This window comes from Leopardus geoffroyi, chromosome D4 (assembly GCF_018350155.1).
Source record: "Leopardus geoffroyi isolate Oge1 chromosome D4, O.geoffroyi_Oge1_pat1.0, whole genome shotgun sequence".
NCBI classification, from domain to species: domain Eukaryota; kingdom Metazoa; phylum Chordata; class Mammalia; order Carnivora; family Felidae; genus Leopardus; species Leopardus geoffroyi.
In genome coordinates this window covers 28,375,469-28,396,642 of record NC_059342.1, presented here as the reverse complement: position 1 = coordinate 28,396,642, position 21,174 = coordinate 28,375,469, and the positions used below count along the sequence as shown (strand labels likewise).

The window sequence follows — 21,174 nt, the reverse complement described above, 5'->3', positions numbered from 1 at the left end:
ACAAGACCTAGGGAGGAATCAAAATTTGCTTTCTGCTTTATTTATTACATGCCTATGGGATTCTTTTAAAAATAAGATTTTTTAAAGTTTATTTATTTCTTTATCTTGAGAGAGGGAAAACACAAGCAGGGGAGGGGCAGAGAGAGAGGGAAGGAAAGAATCCCAAGAAGGCTTCAGGCTCTCAGCACAGAGCCTGACATGGGGCTCTACCTCACAACCTTGAGATCATGACCCGAGCAGAAATCAGGGTACAGTCATTCAACTGACTAGGCCCCCCAGGTGCTCCTAAAATAATTTTATGAGAAATGCAGTTTGGGCTTTTTAAATTTTTAAGTAAATATGAATGGCTTTGTAAATTACAGAAGCTTCTAATATCTGCTGAATCGTTCACGTATCAGCCAGGTCTTCCCACTTTCCCTCCCATAAGCACCTGCACAAGTTCTCAGAGTCTTGGGCTGAACTCCCAGGATGGTGTGGAGAGTAGGCTGAGTGAGCCTGTCATGGTGAAGCAAGATGACTTTTACAAGGAGTCCTTTCTAGAGGATGTTCAGAGACCGACTAATGGCAGACTGCATGTTCCAACAGACCCAGCCTTGTCTTCATCCTACACACCCTTCTGCTCAGTGGCCTTGCCTCTTTCCATCACGAGATGGGGTCTCAGCCCTTCCCCAGGTCCCTGGGCCATCTGGCGACAGGCAATAAATACAATACAGCAGCAAGTCTCACTGGGGACGAAGGCCAGGTGATAGGAGCTTGGAGCTCTTCAGGGGTATCCTGGCACACCTGTTCATGGGATGTTGCTTAAAGGTCTTTGTTTTCTTAGACTCCTTTCAGGAGTAAACTTTGGATCATGGAGGCCTCATTGTCCATACCCTTTCCAGAAACATCTCTTGTGTCCATGGTAGAGACTTATTCTAAGCCTGGAAAGTTGTCACTGAGTCCTTTTGTAAAGAGGCTTCTTGGATTGAGTCACTATTAAAATAAATATACTAATGGTTATCCTACTCACCAGGAGCAGATTGCAATTCATTCAAACTAGAAAATTTTCTATATTTAGAACATTTCTTAGAGAGCTCTCCCTTCTAGCAGCTGCCTTCTTGGTATTTAAGGGGGGATCAAAATGAAAAGAAAACACAAGCCAGTATAAGGCTAGTGTTAGGGAGTCTCTTAATAAAAGAACAAAAATCAGAATAAGAATCAAAAACCAAATCTGACATCAATCCCCCTTCTTATATCTCCTTCATCCCCACGCCTCTGTCCCTGACCCTCCAGGAAATCTTTTGGATCTCTGGGCTCCTGGTCTAGAAACTTTCCCTTCAAAACCGAGCCCCAGCTCTTCAGCCAGTTCCCTTAAATACAAAAACTCCAACTCTCCCAGAAAAATCCTGAACATCCAGCTCCTTATTTTAACTATTGTTTCTTTACAAGATTTATAGAGAGTACCTCGGCCTGGCCTCCTGGCCTGGGAAATACAGTTTGCTCCTGTAAGTGCTGAGTGTTGAGAAGTACATCTAGCAGGAGCGGCCAGGAAGGGCGGTAAAGCTCATGCTGCGGTCCGTACAATTGCTCAGAGTCTCCAGGGCTTCATGATATAGCTCTGCCAGTTCCAGGCATTCCTGAGCAATGTCCTTGAGGAGGGTTTCCTGGACCCCTGTCACAAAGAATTCATGTCCCCTGGACAGCGACAGACCTTTTCAATTATGAAGTCCCTTTACCTCTACTCTCAGAAGATCCTACCGAAATTACAGAGAAATTTTAAAAATTAATACCTTTTTACAACCCAACTCACAGACACCTTCACTGGCTGCTAAAGGGAGTCCTTCCAGCCCATGAGTATATGGCTGTTACCAGGCAGGCCAAACAGCCCCCCTCACAGGGGACACAGAGGGCCGCAGCCTCTCTCTGGCCCTCCTGGGAATGACCAGGAGAAGGCCCAACTGTTCAAGGGTTAATAGGAGCAATGGAAGAGGCCTGTTCCCCCAAAATGAGTTGGTATACGGTTGAAATATACACTCAGGTGTAGAGGAACATCCAAAAGCATTTGTTAAGCATTTTATACAAACTTTAAAAAGCATACTGTATTCAATCCGGTAGCCCCAGAACATAGAATTCTTCTAATTTCTGCTTCTGTGGGAAATTTCCTCCCTGATATTACAAAAATAGGGACACCTGGATGGTTCAGTTGGTTAAGTGTCTAACTTTGTCTCACGTCATGATCTCACCTTCTGTGGGTTTGAGCCCCCCGTTGGGCTCTGTGCTGACAGCTCAGAGTCTGGAGCCTGCGTCAGATTCTGTGTGTGTCTCTCTCTCCCTAGCTTGCTCTCTCTCTCCCTCTCTCAAAAATAAATGAATAAATATTTTAAAAAATGTTAAAAATAACCCTGACAAGTACACAATAGTGTGGTAGGTTGGACAGGGCAACTGCTAAACAAAATAATGGGGGCAGCTACCTGGATCTTTGAATAGCTCACAAGAAAGCCAACAAAAAGAAAAGAACTAAAAACAACAATTATTGCCTTACAACTTGAATCTTTGGAAAGGCGAATATGTCATGGAGAAGACTCCAAGCCCACTCCAATGGGACCCTATTTGCCTCCACACAACTGCAGATACTGCAAATAAATCAGGACAATGGAGGAGAAATTGTCCTGCACTTAAGAAAAAGGGGAGTCTCAGAAACAATTTCCCCTAAACCTTTAACTCTGAAAAATTCATTTTTCTCCTGAGAGCCAATTCCCCCTTTAGTTTTTTTAATGTTTATTTATTTATTTTTGAGAGAAAGAGAGAGCATAAGTAGGGCAGGGGCAGAGAGAGAGGGAGAGAGAGAATACCAAGCAGGCTCCATACTGTCAGCGTAGAGCCAGAATTGGGGCTAGAAAACATGAACAGTGAGATCATGACCTGAGCTGAAATAAAGAGTTGGCGACTTAACCACTGAGCCACCCAAGCGCCCCAACAATTCCCCCTTTAGTGACAGGTCAGCCAGTACTCAGTCACCCCTGGGACCTACCAGAAAACTCCAAACAGAGGCTCAGGCTAGATTTCTTGATTGATGTTGGTGTGACTTTCTCTCCCATCTGCTCAGAGGATTGATCTCTACCTGTCACCTCTGACTCTGTTCAGGCTCTCGGAGTCTCAGGGTGACCCATCTTACTGCCTGAGTCCCAGCCCTGACCAGCCCAGCCCAGCTCAGTATCTTCAGGCCCTGTTCACATTCCCAGGCCTTGCTACTTCCCAGATGTTCACTGGCAAACCTTCTTGGTAAATATTTGTTATCTACATTTAATGCCAATATAAGTTGCAATAAGAAAAGACATTTTTGTTTCCTCACCTTCAGGTCAAGCTTCAAGTGTCCTGCTGTCTTTACTGGAAGTTCATCCTGAGATAAATTCCTCTGAAGAGGATGGATGTTTAAAAGATGCCCAAGTCAGTCTTTGGGCTACACACACGGTTGAAGTTGAGTTGTTAGGAAGTGGGATCCTGGGTGCATTTCTTGGGAGACGAACCCACCCTCGCTCTCGTGGCCCAGCACCCTCCCTCTAGAGACTCGGAGCAAGTGATACCCTTGTAACAGAGTCTCTCTTGAACCACAGCATCCTTGTCTTTACCACCCGACCCTGTACCACCCCAATCTTGCCCATAAAGAAAGAAGGCAAATGTGACTCAGAGGGAAACCAAATCCATCAGTTTGCACAGGATTTAGAAGCCATAATCTCTTTCATAATTTCTCGGCATCCTGTGCCCTGCAATCCAGCTGATAATTTTCATCACTCCTGGTGATGCAACCTGGTTTACAGAAATGACCTGTGAACAGCTTCCTTTTCAATTCCTCTGCACCCTGACTCCTGGTTTCTTGTGCCTTCACAGTTAAAAGGAGACCATTCACCTGGCCTTGCATACCCCAAGGATATTTGCTGTATGCAATATTTTCCCAAGTCCTTAAAGTCCAGCTAGACACTGTAACTTCTACCCAAGGCTCCCTGCTGTTACCCTTTACTCTATAAACAAAGCAAGCTGGGAGCTTTTATGGACTCCCTCATTCTCTTAGGGGCATTAGCTGAACAAGGCAGACAGCTTATATAGCTCTACATCAAGACTCCAAGAGATGTAAACAACGGTTTTCTGTTTAGGATGACGTGACCTGTTTAGCACATGCCTCAGGGCATTCAAAATCTCACTCCAAATATTCTTGAATCAATTATGTCCATCCCTCTCCCCAAAATGAATACACAGTTACACAAATCTTGAGGGGCAGCTGGCTACTGCCTCCAAAGGGTCCCTAATTTGCAATGTTTGATAAACATTTGTATGCTCTTCTCTCAGATATCAATGGACTTTAGAGGCATTAACCTCCTTTGAAGCCTTAAAACTGGCTCTGTCCACACCCCAGCTCTTAGCTTACCTAACTCTGACAAGCCCTTTCATTTATACTGAATGAAAGGCATGGTGTTGCTGCATGCTTTCTGGGACAGCCTTTTGCCAATCAGATACAGCCAGGAGCACATTTCTCATGCCCATCAGACGCTGTGACATCAGGTATGTCCCCATGCTTTCCTGCGGTGGCCACAGCTGCTGCCTGATGGACAAAGCCAGGGGACATTAAGCTCCCCTATTCACCTGTGTGTCCCCACGTGGTGCCTGCTGTCTTACAAGTTCATAAATGATAGCACCTCTCTACAACGTGACAGACCCGTTACAAACAAGCACTTTTAACTAACCCTCCGTCATCTTATTTCCGTTGCTAAAAGGCTTATAATTGCTGACATATTACAACTATTCACCCTCCTTCTAAAACCATCATTGTTCACTGTTCAGCGCATACTAAGACAGCTGATGTTGCATCTTTAGAAAATGATAGGGTTGGCAGAGCTGTAAGTATGCACCCCAAACAGGCCCCCTTGTTCTTTCTCCACCCAGTTGTGAACCCTGCCTTTATCCCTGACTGACAGTATTCATTACCCGGCAAATGCCCCACAGTCTACAAAGGACAGTCAGATACAAAAAGGTGTCAAACAACTATCAGATGGATTATACAGTGGGCCAAATGGACTTCCTAGAGCACCCTTTCTTTTGACCCTGTGGCTTACACTTACTACCCACCAAATTGGACACAAAGATAATGAAGGACCAAAAAGACAGTTGGATTTGCCCAGGCATCCACAACATTCCTGACCAAATGATTTCCCAGTGAATGATTTGTAAATCCCGGGAAATCTCTGGAAGAAATCAGCACACCCCAGGAAGGCTTCCTACGCCCACCTGCCCTCTATGGTTGTATAGACAGATTTGATAGATTTGCCCCAAGCCCTGTGCTATTCTCACTGTTTGGTCACTGTCTGCATGCTCAGCAGATGGGCTGATGCTCTCTGACTAGATGTGCCACTGCCACAGCAGGTAATAAAGAAACTAACACCTCCATTTCTCCTTATGGAGAAATGCCATTCGTTATGGTTTGAATCAGACAAGAAATTCTTTTACAGAAGGTGTAATCCACCTGCTTGCAAAATCTCTGGGGTACACATTAAAATTTCATACCATATATTATCTTCAATTATCAGGGCAAATGGAACATTAAGATCTAGACCTAAGATGGATTGTAAGATAAATATCAAGAAGTTAACCATGAAAGGCCAAACACTTTGCTCCTGAGCCTTACTAGGATCCAGAATGCTCCAAACAGGGGACACGGACTGAACCCTTTTGAAATAGTGTTTGGTTGTCAAAGCCTACTGGCATCTCTAAATCTTCCATCCGTGGCTGGACAATGTGATGCTATGACTAACTCGAGATGAGGACTCTCTACTACACCTGAAGCACCTTGCCAACAGAGAAAAAAGGCATGGCCTCCACCAACTGGTGAGGCTGGCCACATCTGTCCACCAGAAGACCAGGTGGACCTCAAGATCTTTGGAAGAAGACGTGTGCAGTCACCTCACTGGGAAGGACCTTATGAAGTGCTGCTCACCAGCTACACCACCCTCTGAACAGAAGAAAAACCCTCCTGAATTCTTGGAAGCCATGTCAAAATCAATTTTATTTCAGAACGAGTTTTAATATCAGAAGTACACTGATGCAACATTAGAACTTAGGATTTCTCTGTTAAAAAGGACAAACCATTTTCTTAAGAGTGTTAGTTTGGGGCACCTGGGTGGCTCAGTCAGTTAAGCATACGACTTTGGCTCAGGTCACGATCTCATAGTTCGTGGGTTTGGGCCCCACGTCGGGTTCTGTGCTGACAGCTTAGAACCTGTAGCCTGCCTCACATTCTGTGTCTCCCTCTCTCTCTGCCCCTCCCCTGCTCATGCTCTATGTGTCTCTCCCTCTCTCTCAAAAATAAACATTAAAAAAATGTTTTAAAAAGAGTCTCAGTTTGCTTATTACAAAAAATTATAAACAAAGTTTTTTTTTTTCTCTTTAATGGCCAATGGCCTAAAAATACAAATTTTCTATGCTTTGTCTTTATCAGATTATTCAAGAAAACTGAGTCTTAATATTAAAAGAGCTAAAGTTTGTTCACTATTGTATAACCTGCAGCATTTGCCTTTAAAATCTTTTATTCTTGGCCCTCCTCTCTCCAGGCGTCATCATGAGAGTGACATCTTCCTTACACTCTGCATGGCAATCATTGCTATGCATCCCCATGATGCCCAGGGAAGACAAGGTGACCCAGAAGTCCAAGTACTTCCTTAAGATCATCCATCTTTTGGACGATCATCCTTCATTGTGGGAGCAGACAACGTGGGTTCCAGGAAGACGCAGTAGGTCCGCATGTGTTTGCATGGGAACGCTGTGGTGCTGCTGTGGCATGATCCCCATGATGTATAAGGTCATCTGAGGGCATCTAGAGAACAACCAGTTCTGGAGAAACTGTTGCCTCATATCTGGGTGAATGTGGGCTTTGTGCTCACCAAGGAGGACCTCAGCGAGATCAGGGACATGCTTCTGGCTAAGGTGCCAGCTGCCACCCGTGGTGGTGCCATAGCCCCATGTGAAGTCACTAGCCCAGAACACTTGTCTGGGGCCGAAGAAGACCTTCTTCTCCCAGGCTTTAGGCATCACCACTAAAATGTCCAGGGCCACCACTGAAATCCTGACTGAGGTGCAGCTGATTAAGACTGGAGACAAAGCGGGGGCCAGCGAGGCCACACAGCTGAATGTGCTGAGAAACTCCCCCTTCTCCTTTGGGATGATCACCAGCAGGTGTTTGACAATGGCAGCATCTACAACCGCGAAGTGCTTGACATCACAGAGGAAACTACATTCTCACTTCCTGGAGGGCGTCTGCAGTGTTGCCAGTGTCTGTCTGCAGATAGGTCACCTGATTGTTGCCTCACTGCCCCATCCTACCATCAATGGACACAAGCAGGTTCTGGCTTTGTCTGCATGGACTGGTTACAGCTTCCCACTTGCTGAAGCCATCACCACCACTGCTGTACCTGCTGCTGCCCTCAGCCCTGGCCAAAGCTGAAGCATAGGAAGAGTCAGATGAGTTGCATGAGGATATGGGATTTGTTGGTCTCTTGATTAATCACCGAAAAGCAACCAATTCAGCCCATTTTATTTGTGGAACAAGGGAATAAAGGCTCACTTCTCTGCAAAAAGGAATCTTTTATCGTCACTTGGGTTGAATAGTTAAATATTGTTGCATAATGATATGTGATCCTATTTAATCAAATGTTCAAATATTTTGATTTTTTGTAACACACACTTTCCAAAATCAAATTCTAAAATGAAGTATTTTGACCACAATGCAATTAAAATATTCCAGAGGATCCATGGAACGTTTTCAAGAGATTTGGTCTTTTTATAAAAAGGAAGATATTACACTAATTAGGCTTATTTCTTATGGTAAATTACATAGGAAGCAATGTCAAATAACGGATACTAACACCCCTAGATTATATTTATGTAGAAATATGTTAGGAAAATAAGTGTTTTAGAAATTGTATGCAACTCCTAGAAATCTGATATGTCCTGAGATGTTACTGTCGTGTGTCACAGAAACCACCAATTTCCTTGTCAACAGCCTTGTCATGATCTCTCATCAGATCTTTAACCTTGGACATTTTAAGTCTTTTATCATTTATAGACAGTTAGACTTTTACTCAGATGCTTTTATGAAAACTTCTGCAAATGTGTTTCATCTGCAATGAGACCGATGGAAGGAACTCTTGCGTACAGATTTCTGATAACCTCAAGATCATAAAGCTGAACTGGGTAAGAATTTCCAGAATGAATGGAAGATCTGGATTCAAGCAGAAGAAGAATTAATAACATGAGACTGGATGAACAGAGGATGATTATCATTTTTATATACATTTTTGAAGCATTTCTGATCTTTAAATGTTTTTTCCAGTATTAAAAAAACTGTTTTAAGCTATAACTTGAAAAAAGAAGCCGTTTGATAAAACATGCCTTTGTGAACAGACTGGGACACTTATCTTTTTCTCCCTACCTGATCTGTCCAGAATTCAAAAACTTTCAGTGAGTATTCTCATATGTTCATGACAATATGTTAATTTGCATAAGTTGAATAAGGATCTGCTCTCCTTGTAACAGGACACATTTGGAAACTCTGGTTACATCATCAAGGCTTTGACAGAAATGTCATATTCAAGCAGGGACTTGCACAGACACAGATATGACCAGACTGCTTGAAGGAACTCAGGCAGACTTTATGGAGCCAATAAAGCCCATTGGAAAAACACCTGATACTTCTATCTGAGTCTTTAAGCAAAGCAGGCAGTTTTTATACATTGTGACAAGGAGACAACAAATTCATGATGAATTAACAGGATGAAGAAAACAGATGTTTGGGACTGTTAATTAGTAAACAATCCTAAGAAACTTTTTCTCATAAGCTATGATTTACAGCAGTTTCATCATCAGGCCAAGTTAAAAAAAAAAAAAAAACGATTACACTTTGCAAACAAATTGGTATTAATTTGGCTGTCCTTGGTAAAAATGAGGGTGATTATAGAAAGAAACATTATGTTTCAATAACACACCATTGTGGATATTACAGTCTAATAGAGTTCACTATGAACTGGACGAGATCCTAATTTCTTCTAGTTTCCTCTGAAGCCTGGCCACAATCTCCAAACTAATATTTTCTACTTTTTTTCTATCCTTTTGACTTGGAATCACTGGATACCCAAAACTCCCCTTTTCCTGAAGCCCTGCAAATTGAATATGAACAACTTGATGTAACCTTCTGAGAAGTCACTGCAAAACTCATATGTAGACAATCTTCATGCCGGTTCCTCCATGAGCCTCTCAGAAAGTCTGCCAGCCTGCCACTACCTACCTACCTTATCTGCCTAAAGATGCTTGAAGCCCAGCATCTAGAGATTCTTTCAACTGGCTATCCTTGGAACTCAGAAACTGGTTTATAACTGGATCCTTTTATTAATAAACATTATCTTTCTTGTACTGCCATAGAATTTCTTCTTATTTATTACCTGATTGTTTGAAGCAGAGGCCTCCCTCTAGGAAGATACCTGCATTGCCTCTTCCCAAAATGAATTTGACTGAACTGACTCACTGTCAGAACAAAGAGACTGGATTAAGGAGATAAAACTATCTATCAGCTCAACTTTGAATGCGTGAATCTTCCAAGAAAGTTACAGAGGAAGGAACCACCTAAAAATGTGGACCAAAAATCTGGGCTTACTTGGCTGGGTGACAAAATCAAGCTTTCTAGCTACTAGAGCCAAATCAGAAGACTCTGAAATTAGCTATTTTTAAAACTTGTGCTGCTCTTAAAGACTGACAGGACGACAAGAAAAAAGGAGACGTATGAACATTAACACTGTCAATTAACACTCCAGACTTTGAAAAGTACAGGTTTCAAGCTAACCTTGTCCATCCCCACTGCTTTATTTATTTATTTATTTATTTATTTTTGAGCAACAGAGGGACAGAGAGAGAGAGGGAGAGAGGGAGAGAGAAAGATGGGGGTCTCACCCAAAGCAGGGCTCAAGCTCACATGATATGTGACTCAGACTCATCAACTGTGAGGTCATGACCTGAGCTGAAGTCAGATGCTTAAGGACTGAGCCACCCAGGCACCCCTGCTCCTTTATTTCATGTGGTAACAAAGCATATAAAGGGCTCCCACCAAAATGATCAGAATCATATTGACTTGGATACCTGGCTCTTCTGTCACTGTGCTTGGTGACAGAATTTGTTCAGAAAATTGTGCCACACAACATGCCTGTTGAAGAATCATAGAAAATCCGATGATACATCAGAATTCCAGGTTCTTTTCAGCATTAAAGATCTTATTCCCAAATTTCCGAGATGGTGAATTAGACAAGGCAATCCTAAATCTGTCTATGATAATGGAACAAAGAGGGTTCAATACCACTATGCATGCTTTGAAAACACTCCAGTCAGAAGGTAACAGCTTGGCCTCTGGGGGTCTCCAAAGTCATCATGTTCTAGATACCGTGACTACTCAGCAGGGGGAGCTCATGCAATCATCAGTGGAAAATATTGCTTTTATCTAAACCAAATGAAGCATATAATGTCTACTCAAATCTTCCTTTAAAAAGGAATTAATATTTCCAATCAGATAAATGAAACACATTTAATTGAGCAGATCTATTTCCAGGATTGTGGGACTCGTTTCATGAGGTGTGGGGAAATGTGTTCTCTTCTGTTTATTCATCCTCTTGCTTTTTTTTTTTTTTCCAAATGTTTTGAGTATAAATGACACATGATGTTACCGTAGTTTCAGGTGTACAACATAGTAACTTGCCAACTGTATACATTATGTTGTGCTCACCACAAGTGTATCTACCCCCACCCTACATTGCTATTAAAATACCATTGACTATATTCCCTATGCTGTGCCCTTGATTCCTGTGACTGATTCATTCCATACCTGGAAGCCTGTAACCCCACCCTCGTTCACCCATTCATTCATCCTCCAGGGGATCTATGCTTTTCTTATTCTTTGTAGATTTTTTACCGCTCATGTATGAACTGGATTTCTCTCTCCACAGTCACCTGCTCAGATAGTTAGTATGTGAACTTCCAGGGGAGTTTCAGAGGAAGAAATTGTGGGGGCCCAGGGATGTCACCCCAGAAGGTACCACATGGCATATTGACAATCTTGAGTTGAAGCTATTTGAGACACAGATGCTGCAAGGACACCCAGGCTGTCATATGTCTCCCCTGAAAGCAGAAAATGAGCATTCCTATATGAAAGGTCCCCTCCCTGTACTACAAGGTAAAGAGACATCCTTATCAGCAGAGATGGGCTTCAAAGCTGAGAAAGTTGTAGAAACAAACCTTGTTACTTTTTCACTCATATACAAACTCAGCCCAGATGCCACTTGGAATTCCTGCAATTTAAAGCTCCCACACACCTCTTCTCTTTTTCCTGTCAATTCCTCACAAATTATTGTCATTGTCTAAAATGTATAAAAACTGCCAAAAAAAACCTACCTGCCTTGGCCATTCTGGGGGGGGGGGGCTCAAATTCATTACTGGGCTTCCCTAGTTGTGTAATAAAACTTTGAGTGATTTTTTTCTACTGTTTACCTGTCTTATGTCAATTAAATTCTTAAACCAGTTTGAAGAATTATAGGGGAAATGAGGACATTTTATCCTCCCTCCAAAACCATTGAATTTTTTACTGTAAAGAAGTTTTTGTATTAAAAACCAAATCATACCTCAACATATGCAAGTAAATTTTATTTTAAAAGGTAAAAATTTTATGCAATGTTTTAAAACATGAGCCTTCAGGGGGGCCTGGGTATCTCAGTCGGCTGAGCATCCGACTTTGACTCAGGTCATGGTCTCTTGGTTTGTGGGTTCGAGCCCTACATTGGGCTCTGTGCTGACAGCTCAGAGCCTGGAGCCTGCTTTGGATTCAGTGTCACCTTCTCTCTCTGCCCCTCCCCTGCTCACACTCTGTATGCCTCTCTCTCTCTCTCTCTCAAAAATAAATCAAAAAAACTTAAAACACGAACATTCAAAAGTTATTAAGCAAGTTAATCACACACCACTGATTAGAGCAGGGATTAAAAAAGTAGTTTTGTCACCAATGAACAGTCACAGAATCCAACCACAACTTGGATCTTCAGTGATTCAAGTGTTTTATCCCCCACAATAAGATGTGATCAACTCTACAATAAAATCCATTTCCTGGATATTCTGTTGCCAGTCAAGGCCTTCTTCATCACCATCGTCTCACACGATAGGAAAGCTGGCCTTGGTGGTGATTCCACAGTGGTTGTCCCGGTCTTTGGCCATTTTTATGTAGCCATCCATGCCCCAGTCAGTGCCCCAGCTGAAAGAAGAGAGAGTTTTCCAACTATTACAAACAATCAAAAACATGTATCTTTTTGAACAAGAACATCTGATACTGAGCAGTGCACCAGAGACCAGGACAGATTCAGGAAGAACCAGGAGAGACTGTTCTTGTTCATCGTTGAGTTCTAACCCAGCACAGAATTCTATCCCCAGACCTTTCACAAAACTGCAACGTGAGCAGGAAAAGGAAAATTTTGGCACCCAGATGTGTTATAGAAACTTTTTAAAATTACAATTTAGAAATACAGTGGTACCAGGGTGCCTGGGTGGCTCAGTCGGTTGAGTGTCCGACTTTGGCTCAGGTCATGATCTCACAGTCTGTGAGTTCAAGCCCCACGTCGGGCTCTGTGCTGACAGCTCAGAGCCTGGAGCCTGCTTCAGATTCTGTGTCTCCCTCTCTCTGCCTCTCCCCTACTCATGCTCTGTCTATCTCTGTCCCAAAAATAAATAAAAACATTTTAAAAAATTGAAAAAAAAATACAGTGGTACCAAAACTATATTAGGACTCTAACAGGTGAGGCAATATCTTAACATTGTCATTATATGACTATGTCTGTGTTCCCCCCTAGATGGGGTAAACACTGCTGGGATTTCAGAAGTGTGCTCAAGTGTTAGGAGACCTGCGTCCAAACACTGGTTCCAAAAAATATTCCCTTTTCAAATTCAAAAGTATGTATTCCTAGATTTTCATACCTGTTCTTGACAAACCAATATTTTTGGTTATCGGATTCTTTTCCTTGAAAGCCATAGCCAACCACCAGAACACCGTGATTCAGGTCTTCACTGCTGCACTTTGGATCATAATAAATGCCTGGGGAGTAATATTCAGTGCTGAGGTGAGGATTCCCACGTGACATTGATAGTAACTCAGCCTATCAACCACAGTAGGGGAGGCATTTCAAAATTCAGTTGTGATATGAATTCAGATGAGATTTAAAAGTCAGATACTTTTGTTTAGCTTGGTGGTGGGGGTGGGATTTAGGCCCTCATCTAACACCAGGAGAAATACTAACAGTCACAATCTCTTTTGAAAATACTACATCTACCCTAGGATGTCAGCCTAGGGAAACAGCAGAGAACATAAAATTGCTTGAGCCAAGGGCTTCTTTCCAGTGTTAACTTCAATAGCAAAATTCTTTAAAAGTTTTTAAGGTCTAACAATTGGAAAAAAGTGAAGTAAATTCTACCCATTGAATTATGTAGCCATTTAAATATATTTGTGATATACGTAAACTCATGGGGATTTTGGTCAAGTCATGGCATACAGAAACAGCAGGCATAAATATTACGTGTACAGAATGAACAACTATGTTAAATCCCCACACCCCAAAATTCTACACTGAATTCTACATGCCAAAGTGTCACTCTTGCTGTTTCTTAGGGTGGTTTTCCAATTTTTCTACCTATATTTCTACATCAACGAATACTTACCTCGTTTATAGAACCGGAAGGTATCCAGGCTTGCATCAATAGTCGCAGAGACGGGCCCCACCTTTCGTAGTACCATCATAAGGATCTTCTCCCGCTGAGGGATTGTGTGAAAGGCAGTGATATTGGCAGCAGAATGCTCAGGCCTGTATTTGCAGGGTCCATCCTTTGAACGGTAAAGGAAAAGAAACTTGATTACTGCCATCCACTTCCTGTGGAACATGACTTCAAGACAGGTTGCAGGTGAAAGATTTCCAAGTCAAGTTTGTTGTGAAGCAACCCAGGAGGTGAAAGCGTATTTATTATTTTAAAATTGAAAAACTGGTGTGAAGGGTGCTGGTGGCTCAGTCGGTTAAGTGTCCAACTCTTGATTTCAGCTCAGGTCATGATCTCACAGTTGTAGGATACAGCCCCGTGTTGGGCTCTGTACGGAGCATGGAGCCTGCTTGGGATTCTCTCTCTCCCTCTCTCTGTTTCTGTACCTCTCCCCCTTTCATGTTCTCTCTCTCTCTCTCCCTTTCTCACTCTCAAAATTAATAAATAAATAAACTTTAAAAAAAAGCAAAGCTAATTGGTGTGGATTCAATGAAACACTCGTGGTCTACCTGTCCATAAGAAGTTTTTCACCCTGGAGAAATCTGTACCCTATATAGAAAGGTATGCATATCTCCATGTAACGTAGAAATAAAAACAGCTATATGGTAACCATCTAAGCAGAGAACTGTGTCAGGCAAATACCGTTTAATGACAGTCCTGACAGTCTGCAGATAGTCTACAATTGAAAATGAGAATGTTAAATATGGTGTCTGTTTTCTTCAAAAGCATTTAGCTCTAAGGGCAGAGCTGGAATGGTGACAAGTGAGGAGCTCCACTCACTCTTGCAACATATGGATAGGATTCCTCTGTGTCCAGGCCTCCATTGTTCTTAACATACTGGAAGGCATTGCTCATTAGACCGCCATTGCAGCCCTCATTGCCTTGAGGCCAAGAGCAGTCCAGGAGGTTCTGCACACTCAAGGAAACACGTTTGCCAGTTTTCCGGAACATCTGTACCTCAAGGGCACCAGCTGCACTAAAAGCCCAGCCAGAAGCACACCGACCCTGGAAACAAATTATAAAGGTCTCAATCTACAAAACAATTAACAAAAGTGACAACAGACCATCTATGCAAAAACTTTTAAAACATAGCAATGGTGGGGTGCCTGGGTGGCTCAGTTGGTTAAACGTTTGACTTCAGCTCAAGTCATGATCTCAGGGCTTGGGGGTTTAAGCCCTGCATCAGGCTCTGTGCTGACAGCTTGGAGCCTGGAGCCTGCTTTGGATTCTGTGTCTCCCTCTCTCTCTGCCCCTCCCCTGCTCATGCTCTCTCTCTCTGTCTCTCTGTCTCTCTCTCTTTCAAAAATAAATGAACATTAAAAACAACAACATAGCAACACCATATTGTTCCACAGCAGGAGACCATAGCAGGGGGACACTTTCTTTTTGGCTTTCCTCTTGGAGAGAGACCTGATGAGTAGTCATCTTTGATACTCACAGGACTTACAGTGGACATCTGTTTTCTCTCGACAGGTACAGAGGTGCCAGCACAGAAGGGGACTTTAAACACTTCCCCATTCTCACTCTTCTGCATTTTAAGACCAATCATCATGTGCCTGAATTCTTCATTGGTCTTCAGGGAAAAGAAAGTAGAATGTTTACAAACATGAGATTTTGGGGAGAAAGTACTGAGAGAAAGAACAAAATATTCAGCAAATCCATGCCACGCTCACCATGTCACCAAAGCGATTCATTGCCATCAAAAAGCGGTGTTTCCCTTGATAGTATTCCTGATTGTGCTGTATAATCATTTTCATATTCTTCTCCCACACTGCTCTTCTGCATTCTTCAACCTAGAGGCAAACACATAACTTATCACCTTTATTTCTATTTAAAACCAACTGACCTGCTCCAAGTAGATGTGCTCACAGAGAGGAGGAGAAGTCACAACCAGGGATGGCCTGATGCTTCTGGGAGCTGTTCTCCAGCAATCACGCAGCAGGACATATGCCCACACTGTGCGCAGTCACGGTGCCCTGCTTACTGCCTTGGTAAGAGCGGCTTCAAGATGCAACTCTGTGTTACAAACTCCCACCAGTATGGACATTCTCTGTGGGTCCTCTGGATAGTTTAGATGTTACCAACCATGCCATATTGCTTCCCATGTGTCTCCTTCCACTGGATCCACTGTTCATCTAAACTTTGATCAAGCTCTATAGTAGCTGAAACTATTCCCAAGCAAAGAGCAGTCAGGAAGGCAAAAGGATGCATGTTTCGAAACCTAGGAAGTGAAAAAAAATGAGAATCTGATTAGACTGATCTGTCTAAAAATCCATCCTTCTTTCTTCTAGATGTTAGAGCCACTATGGTGGAGTAAAAACATTGAATTTATCCTCCCAAATACTTACACAAGGATTAGTCTAGCCCCACTGGGGATGCTCACCTAATCATGCAGCTGTGCAGATGCCCTCAGCAGATGTAGCCCCAGGGCTCTCTGATGGTGGGTGGGGGCTCCGAGGCCACCCACTTAAAGCCTTGGGGTTTGGCCTGATTGGCCTGTCCATACCGCCAGTACACTGTAATCTTCCCAATCTGCTTTCGTTTCCCAAGCTGATGACTTCTATTCTGATGTTTTCTTGATGATAATTGCTTGTTCTTTACAGAAGAAAAACTTGTTGACAATGGTCTGGGCTCACTTTCCTGTCAAATGGTCCTTAACTGGTTTGACTAAAACAATAGAGCAGTCACAGTGGTCCAGCTAAGGGTTCAAAAGAAAAAGCTCATGCTTATTCAACAAAGAAAATAATGTTAAACTTCCATTTAGTTGATGCCATTATAAGATATGAAAAAAGTGTGTATTGAAGGCACACTGAAATATATTTAGTGGTGATTTAGTGATCTGTGTCCCTGCATGTCAAATCTGAGAACAGGGAGCTGGGAGGAGCTTGGGACTCCCCTCATTTCATTCTCAGAGGCTACATATCAAAGATTCAAAGCCACTGGTGGAATGGCACCCGGGTGACCATCGTTCCATAGGCAGGGGACAGAGGAACTATTGGGATCTCTAGCCTGTGACCTGAGAACCCCTTTCTTCTGTTTCTCATTCTTTCCTGATTGCCTTTCCACTGGAAGGTTACATGCTTGGGCCTGTCTCAGGGGGAATCCAGCTGTGCTTTCCATTTTCTAGCATCCCCTAAAGTACTCTGTAGAGCTCTGGCCCTACTTGGGGAAGGTGGGAGCATTCACTGGGTTGCATTGGACTCTGGGAAAATAGGCTTCAGCAACTGGAAGGCTGAGTGATTAACACATCAAAAGGAGAAAAGCCATATGATTATTTTAATAGATGCTTTTTAAAAATAAAAAGAAACATGCTACTTCAAATCAGTGGGAAGAGAAAGGTCAATAAATAGCTAGTCATCTAGGAAAAATTAGAAGCAGATCCACAAAACGTATTACTGATGGATTCCAGAATTCAACATAAAAACACAAAAGTATGAAAGTATTAAAAACATAAAAGAAAATGTATTTATGACCTTACATGGGACCAAAGACACTAAGCACAAAGTGTAAAGAAAAGATAGATGTGATTACGTCAAAATGGGAATTACACCCCACGAACAAAGTTAAAAGACACTCCACAGCACAGGAGAAAAATGTTGGTAACATGTAACAAAAAGCGCACATCAAGAAACATACCTATTAAGGAGGAAAAGATAAATCACTTCAGAGAGATAAACTAAGGATATAAGACTACAGTTTGTGAAGAGAAAATACAAATAGTAGATGAAGCCATGGGAGACGGTGAGCCTCCCTGAGATCAGGAAATGAGAAGAACATGGCCCATCTGTTCTCACTTAGCAGATGCACAATAAACAGCCGTGACTGATCCTTTCAGACGTCCTCAGGTGCTGGAACACGGCCCTCTTCTGCCTGCTGGAGAGACAGATCACAGGACAGCCACGGGACGGCAACGTGGCAGCTCTGTGGACATTGAGAAGTTTAGATAAGCAGGCCCTCTGACCTGCGGGTCAGCAGGGAAACCTAGATGAGCCTTTCTAAAGTTACATATTGTCTGTAAGAGCGAAAAGATGGGAAGGATCCAAGTGTCCAGCAGTAGGGAGATGGTTGTGGAAAGCTCTTCAGTGGTTTGAGAAAGTTGGGAATTACTTAGAAACCCACTCCAGCTTTTATGAGCTTGGAAATCAATCCCTTACCTGGTTTTATACAAAGGCATTCTTCACATCACAATAGAGAAATTGAGGAAGAAATAAATATATTGGCTCCATGCTGAGGCCTTTTCCTTCCGCCTAACCTGATGACAACATCATCTTTACTCTCTATTCACAACCATGCATTGAAATCTAACCACCTTCTTTTTCTCTTTCTTTCTTTCTTTCTTCCTTCTCTTCTTTCTTTCTTTTTTGCAAAGAATGGAAAGAGGCATGAAAAAGATATACAGGTAAGTAGGAGATGGTCTGTGGGTCTAAGATGGGTCCATGTATCAGTGAGTTCCCCAGAGAAACAGAACAGAGTTTAACCCCTCCACCCCATGTAAACACACACACACACACACACACACACACACACACACACTGTGTCACAGTCTAGATGCAGCATTCCTTCTTCCGCAGAAACCTCAGTTTTGTTCCTAAGACATTCTACTATTTGGTGAGACTTCAGGGGTTTGGGACACGCTTCCCCAAAGTAAGCGACTGTGGCATATTGGTTGTTTGAGCTGCAGGCACTTGAAAAGCAGCAGGTGCAGGAAGGACTCTCTAACATCTGCTTTCCAGAAGCAGGTCATAAAATTTCCCTGAGAAAGGTGTTCTCCCCTGAGAAAGGATCCAGCAAGAGAGCATCCTGACCAACAGAGGCTGGGAGTCAACACGGAACGCATCTATGCAAACAATTCCTAAATAATCCTGTTCTTCCACTAGTTTCGTCCCCTGCCCCCCAAAGTATCTCCTTGTCACTCCCCACAACTTACTGTGCTTTGTCTTGTCATTTCTTTACAAATTTATCAAGACTTCCTCTAAAGTTATAGAAGCTTCCAGCTGTGGTCACCCCTTAGGGTATTTAATTCGATTGTGAAGGCCCCCATGTCAATATAAAAATTTAATACACTTGGATGCTTCCTCTGATGAATTTGCCTTATGTCAGTTTAATCTCACGTTAGTCCAGAGATCTTAAGAGCACAGGAAAATATTTTTCAGCCATGTGTGCTCAGGTGTGGGTTCTGCGTCCTGGCTGGGAACTCATTCCCCACGCCCCACTGTCCTCCACCTGACTTGTGTAGATTCTTGTTGCAGAGGGGAACTGTTCTAAGGTCACTGCCCCATGATCTGCACACTAGAGGCTCAGCGAGCACTTGAATCAGAGGAATCCAAGCAGTCTGGGCAATAATCCAACACAGGCTGTGCCAAATGGTGTTACTAGAAAGGTCAGGCTTGGTGCCAACAATCACCTGTACAGGAGGAGATCCCGCCCCAACCACACAGGGCTTGGGTTGAATGCAGGTGAAATGTGGGCCCCATGGCCCCCTCCTCCAGGCACATTGTAGCAGTCTGCACAGCACACAAGCGTTTGCAAGGACTGGACAGGAAGTATACTGTTGCAGGGAAGATGCACAGCCCGCTGCACCCCTGCTTGCTCAGAGCTCATGATCTAGACAGGTGGGCAGCAGAAGATCCCTGCTGGCTGGTCACACTCATAGGACGTCACCAGGGAGCTGGACCCCAGGAGGTCAGCACTGCCCTCCTGAGACCACAGACCACCATCTTACCCAATGTGTTCCTTGCTCTTTTTCCAAGACAGAGTGAGACAGCTTCCCACGCTCGCCTGCTCACTGGGAAGCAAGGTGAATCGCTTTTTACTGTGGTGAAATATGCACAACAAAATTGACCCTTTTAACCGTTTTCATTTAGTGCAGTCACACTGTTGCAACCCTTACCACTATCCATCTCCAGAATGTTCCTCATCTCACATTGAACTCTGTCCCCATGAAACCCTAACACCCCTCTCCCCTCTCCTCTCAGCCACTCAATTTCGACTGTGATGGGGATAATATTTTTGGAAGGTTTATGTTCATTTTTGATTCACATTCGTATATGCAACACACCCTTGATTCACCAGAAGCATCCATTGCCTTGGGAAGTGTAGTAAAGGAGACATGAAAATAAAAGTCAAATGTTGAGGATTTAACTTGCAAAACCAGAGTTTTGAGCTCCTGGCTTTCAATAATAAGCCAGGCTTTATAGATAGATACACTGTCCTTCCAAATGCCAGACGCTCAGGAGAAGCTGGGTGGCACTGAGGACACTCTGATTCACAATCACCTTGTCTTCCACTGTGCATGTCTTCAAGAGACGAAGGAATCCAAAAGCAACATCATAACTGTGTTAACAAATGTTTATGTGGCTATCATGGACAAGGAATCCAGACTTCTATGTAACGTGGAAGGAAGGACAGGGATGGGAAGTTCAGGAGGGAACATGAGCACCCTTATGAAGTAAAACCTGCTCTTCCCATTCTCCATCCTCGAGTTTGGGCCGTTTGTCCGGGTGGCAGGGGAGCCTCACACAGAGAAGCTCCCAGGGCGCTAATGAGGCTATTTCCCCAGCAAGGGGAGCCCGCAGAAGTACTCAGCCCCTTAAACCAGAGGGAGATAGATGTAGACCCCCACAGACTGGTTAATAGTGTTGTCAGTTCCAGGAGCATTCAAATGAGTCAGCAGATGAGAAAGCTCCACATGTCTTAAGTTCTAAAGTTTACATATGAATAAAAAACATGTAACTTGAAAGAGATTTTCGAGATTTGAAAGATATCTTAAAAATTCATATGGCATTTCGCATAATGAGTTGTGAAACTGAAGGTTTTGAAACTACCAATATCTATAATATTGACCAATCATTCTGGTCTCTCATGATAGTGGGAAGATTGCATTTTCTTTCTATTCTTGTAAAGTAGTTATAAGTAGTAAAACAATGTTGTAAAAAAGTATTACAAGGTATGTCAACAGCTATTAATAAATTTATATTTTTCTAGGAAAAGTTCTCTATTCTTGTAAAGTAGTTATAAGTAGTAAAACAATGTTGTAAAAAAGTATTACAAGGTATGTCAACAGCTATTAATAAATTTATATTTTTCTAGGAAAAGTTCTCAAGATGCTTAGACTCCCTGAATGTGGCAAACGGGCACTCATGAATGAATCGGTGAGAGTCAAGGCTCTTGTCCATGAGATCAAGTCTTTAGGGCGAGAAAATCCTTTACCTCATGAAAAACACACACACACATACACACACGATAATACAAATGTGTGTGTGTGTGTATCAGCTGTCCCCTGGTTCATTTCCTGCCCCTGTCACACACATTTCAGAGGTGCCCATG

General features: G+C 42.9%; 1 protein-coding gene and 1 pseudogene across 1 annotated transcript; one reads left to right on the top strand and one right to left on the bottom strand.

Annotated features, from left to right (window-relative positions):
* The first annotated feature begins 6,475 nt into the window (after window positions 1-6,475).
* Window positions 6,476-7,594, top strand: LOC123592856 (annotated as a pseudogene).
* Window positions 7,595-12,090: 4,496 nt separating this feature from the next.
* On the bottom strand, window positions 12,091-16,059 carry LOC123592832 (procathepsin L-like). The gene is made up of 7 exons (XM_045468219.1): window positions 15,934-16,059; window positions 15,522-15,641; window positions 15,287-15,421; window positions 14,629-14,880; window positions 13,756-13,918; window positions 13,018-13,135; window positions 12,091-12,301 (listed from the first exon to the last, which is right to left on the bottom strand). Exons 1-7 carry the CDS (start codon window positions 16,057-16,059, stop codon window positions 12,202-12,204), a joined length of 1,014 nt encoding a protein of 337 aa, XP_045324175.1. The 3' UTR covers window positions 12,091-12,201.
* Between the last annotated feature and the right edge of the window lie 5,115 nt (window positions 16,060-21,174).

Coding starts and splice junctions, on each gene's coding strand:
- LOC123592832 (XM_045468219.1), bottom strand. CDS start 16,059: ATGCATCCTTTTGCCTTCCTGACTGCTCTTTGCTTGGGAATAGTTTCA. Junction 13,136..13,755: donor CTTCCGGTTCTATAAACGAG/GTAAGTATTCGT, acceptor ATTACTCCCCAG/GCATTTATTATGATCCAAAG. Junction 12,302..13,017: donor TATTGGTTTGTCAAGAACAG/GTATGAAAATCT, acceptor CTCTTCTTTCAG/CTGGGGCACTGACTGGGGCA.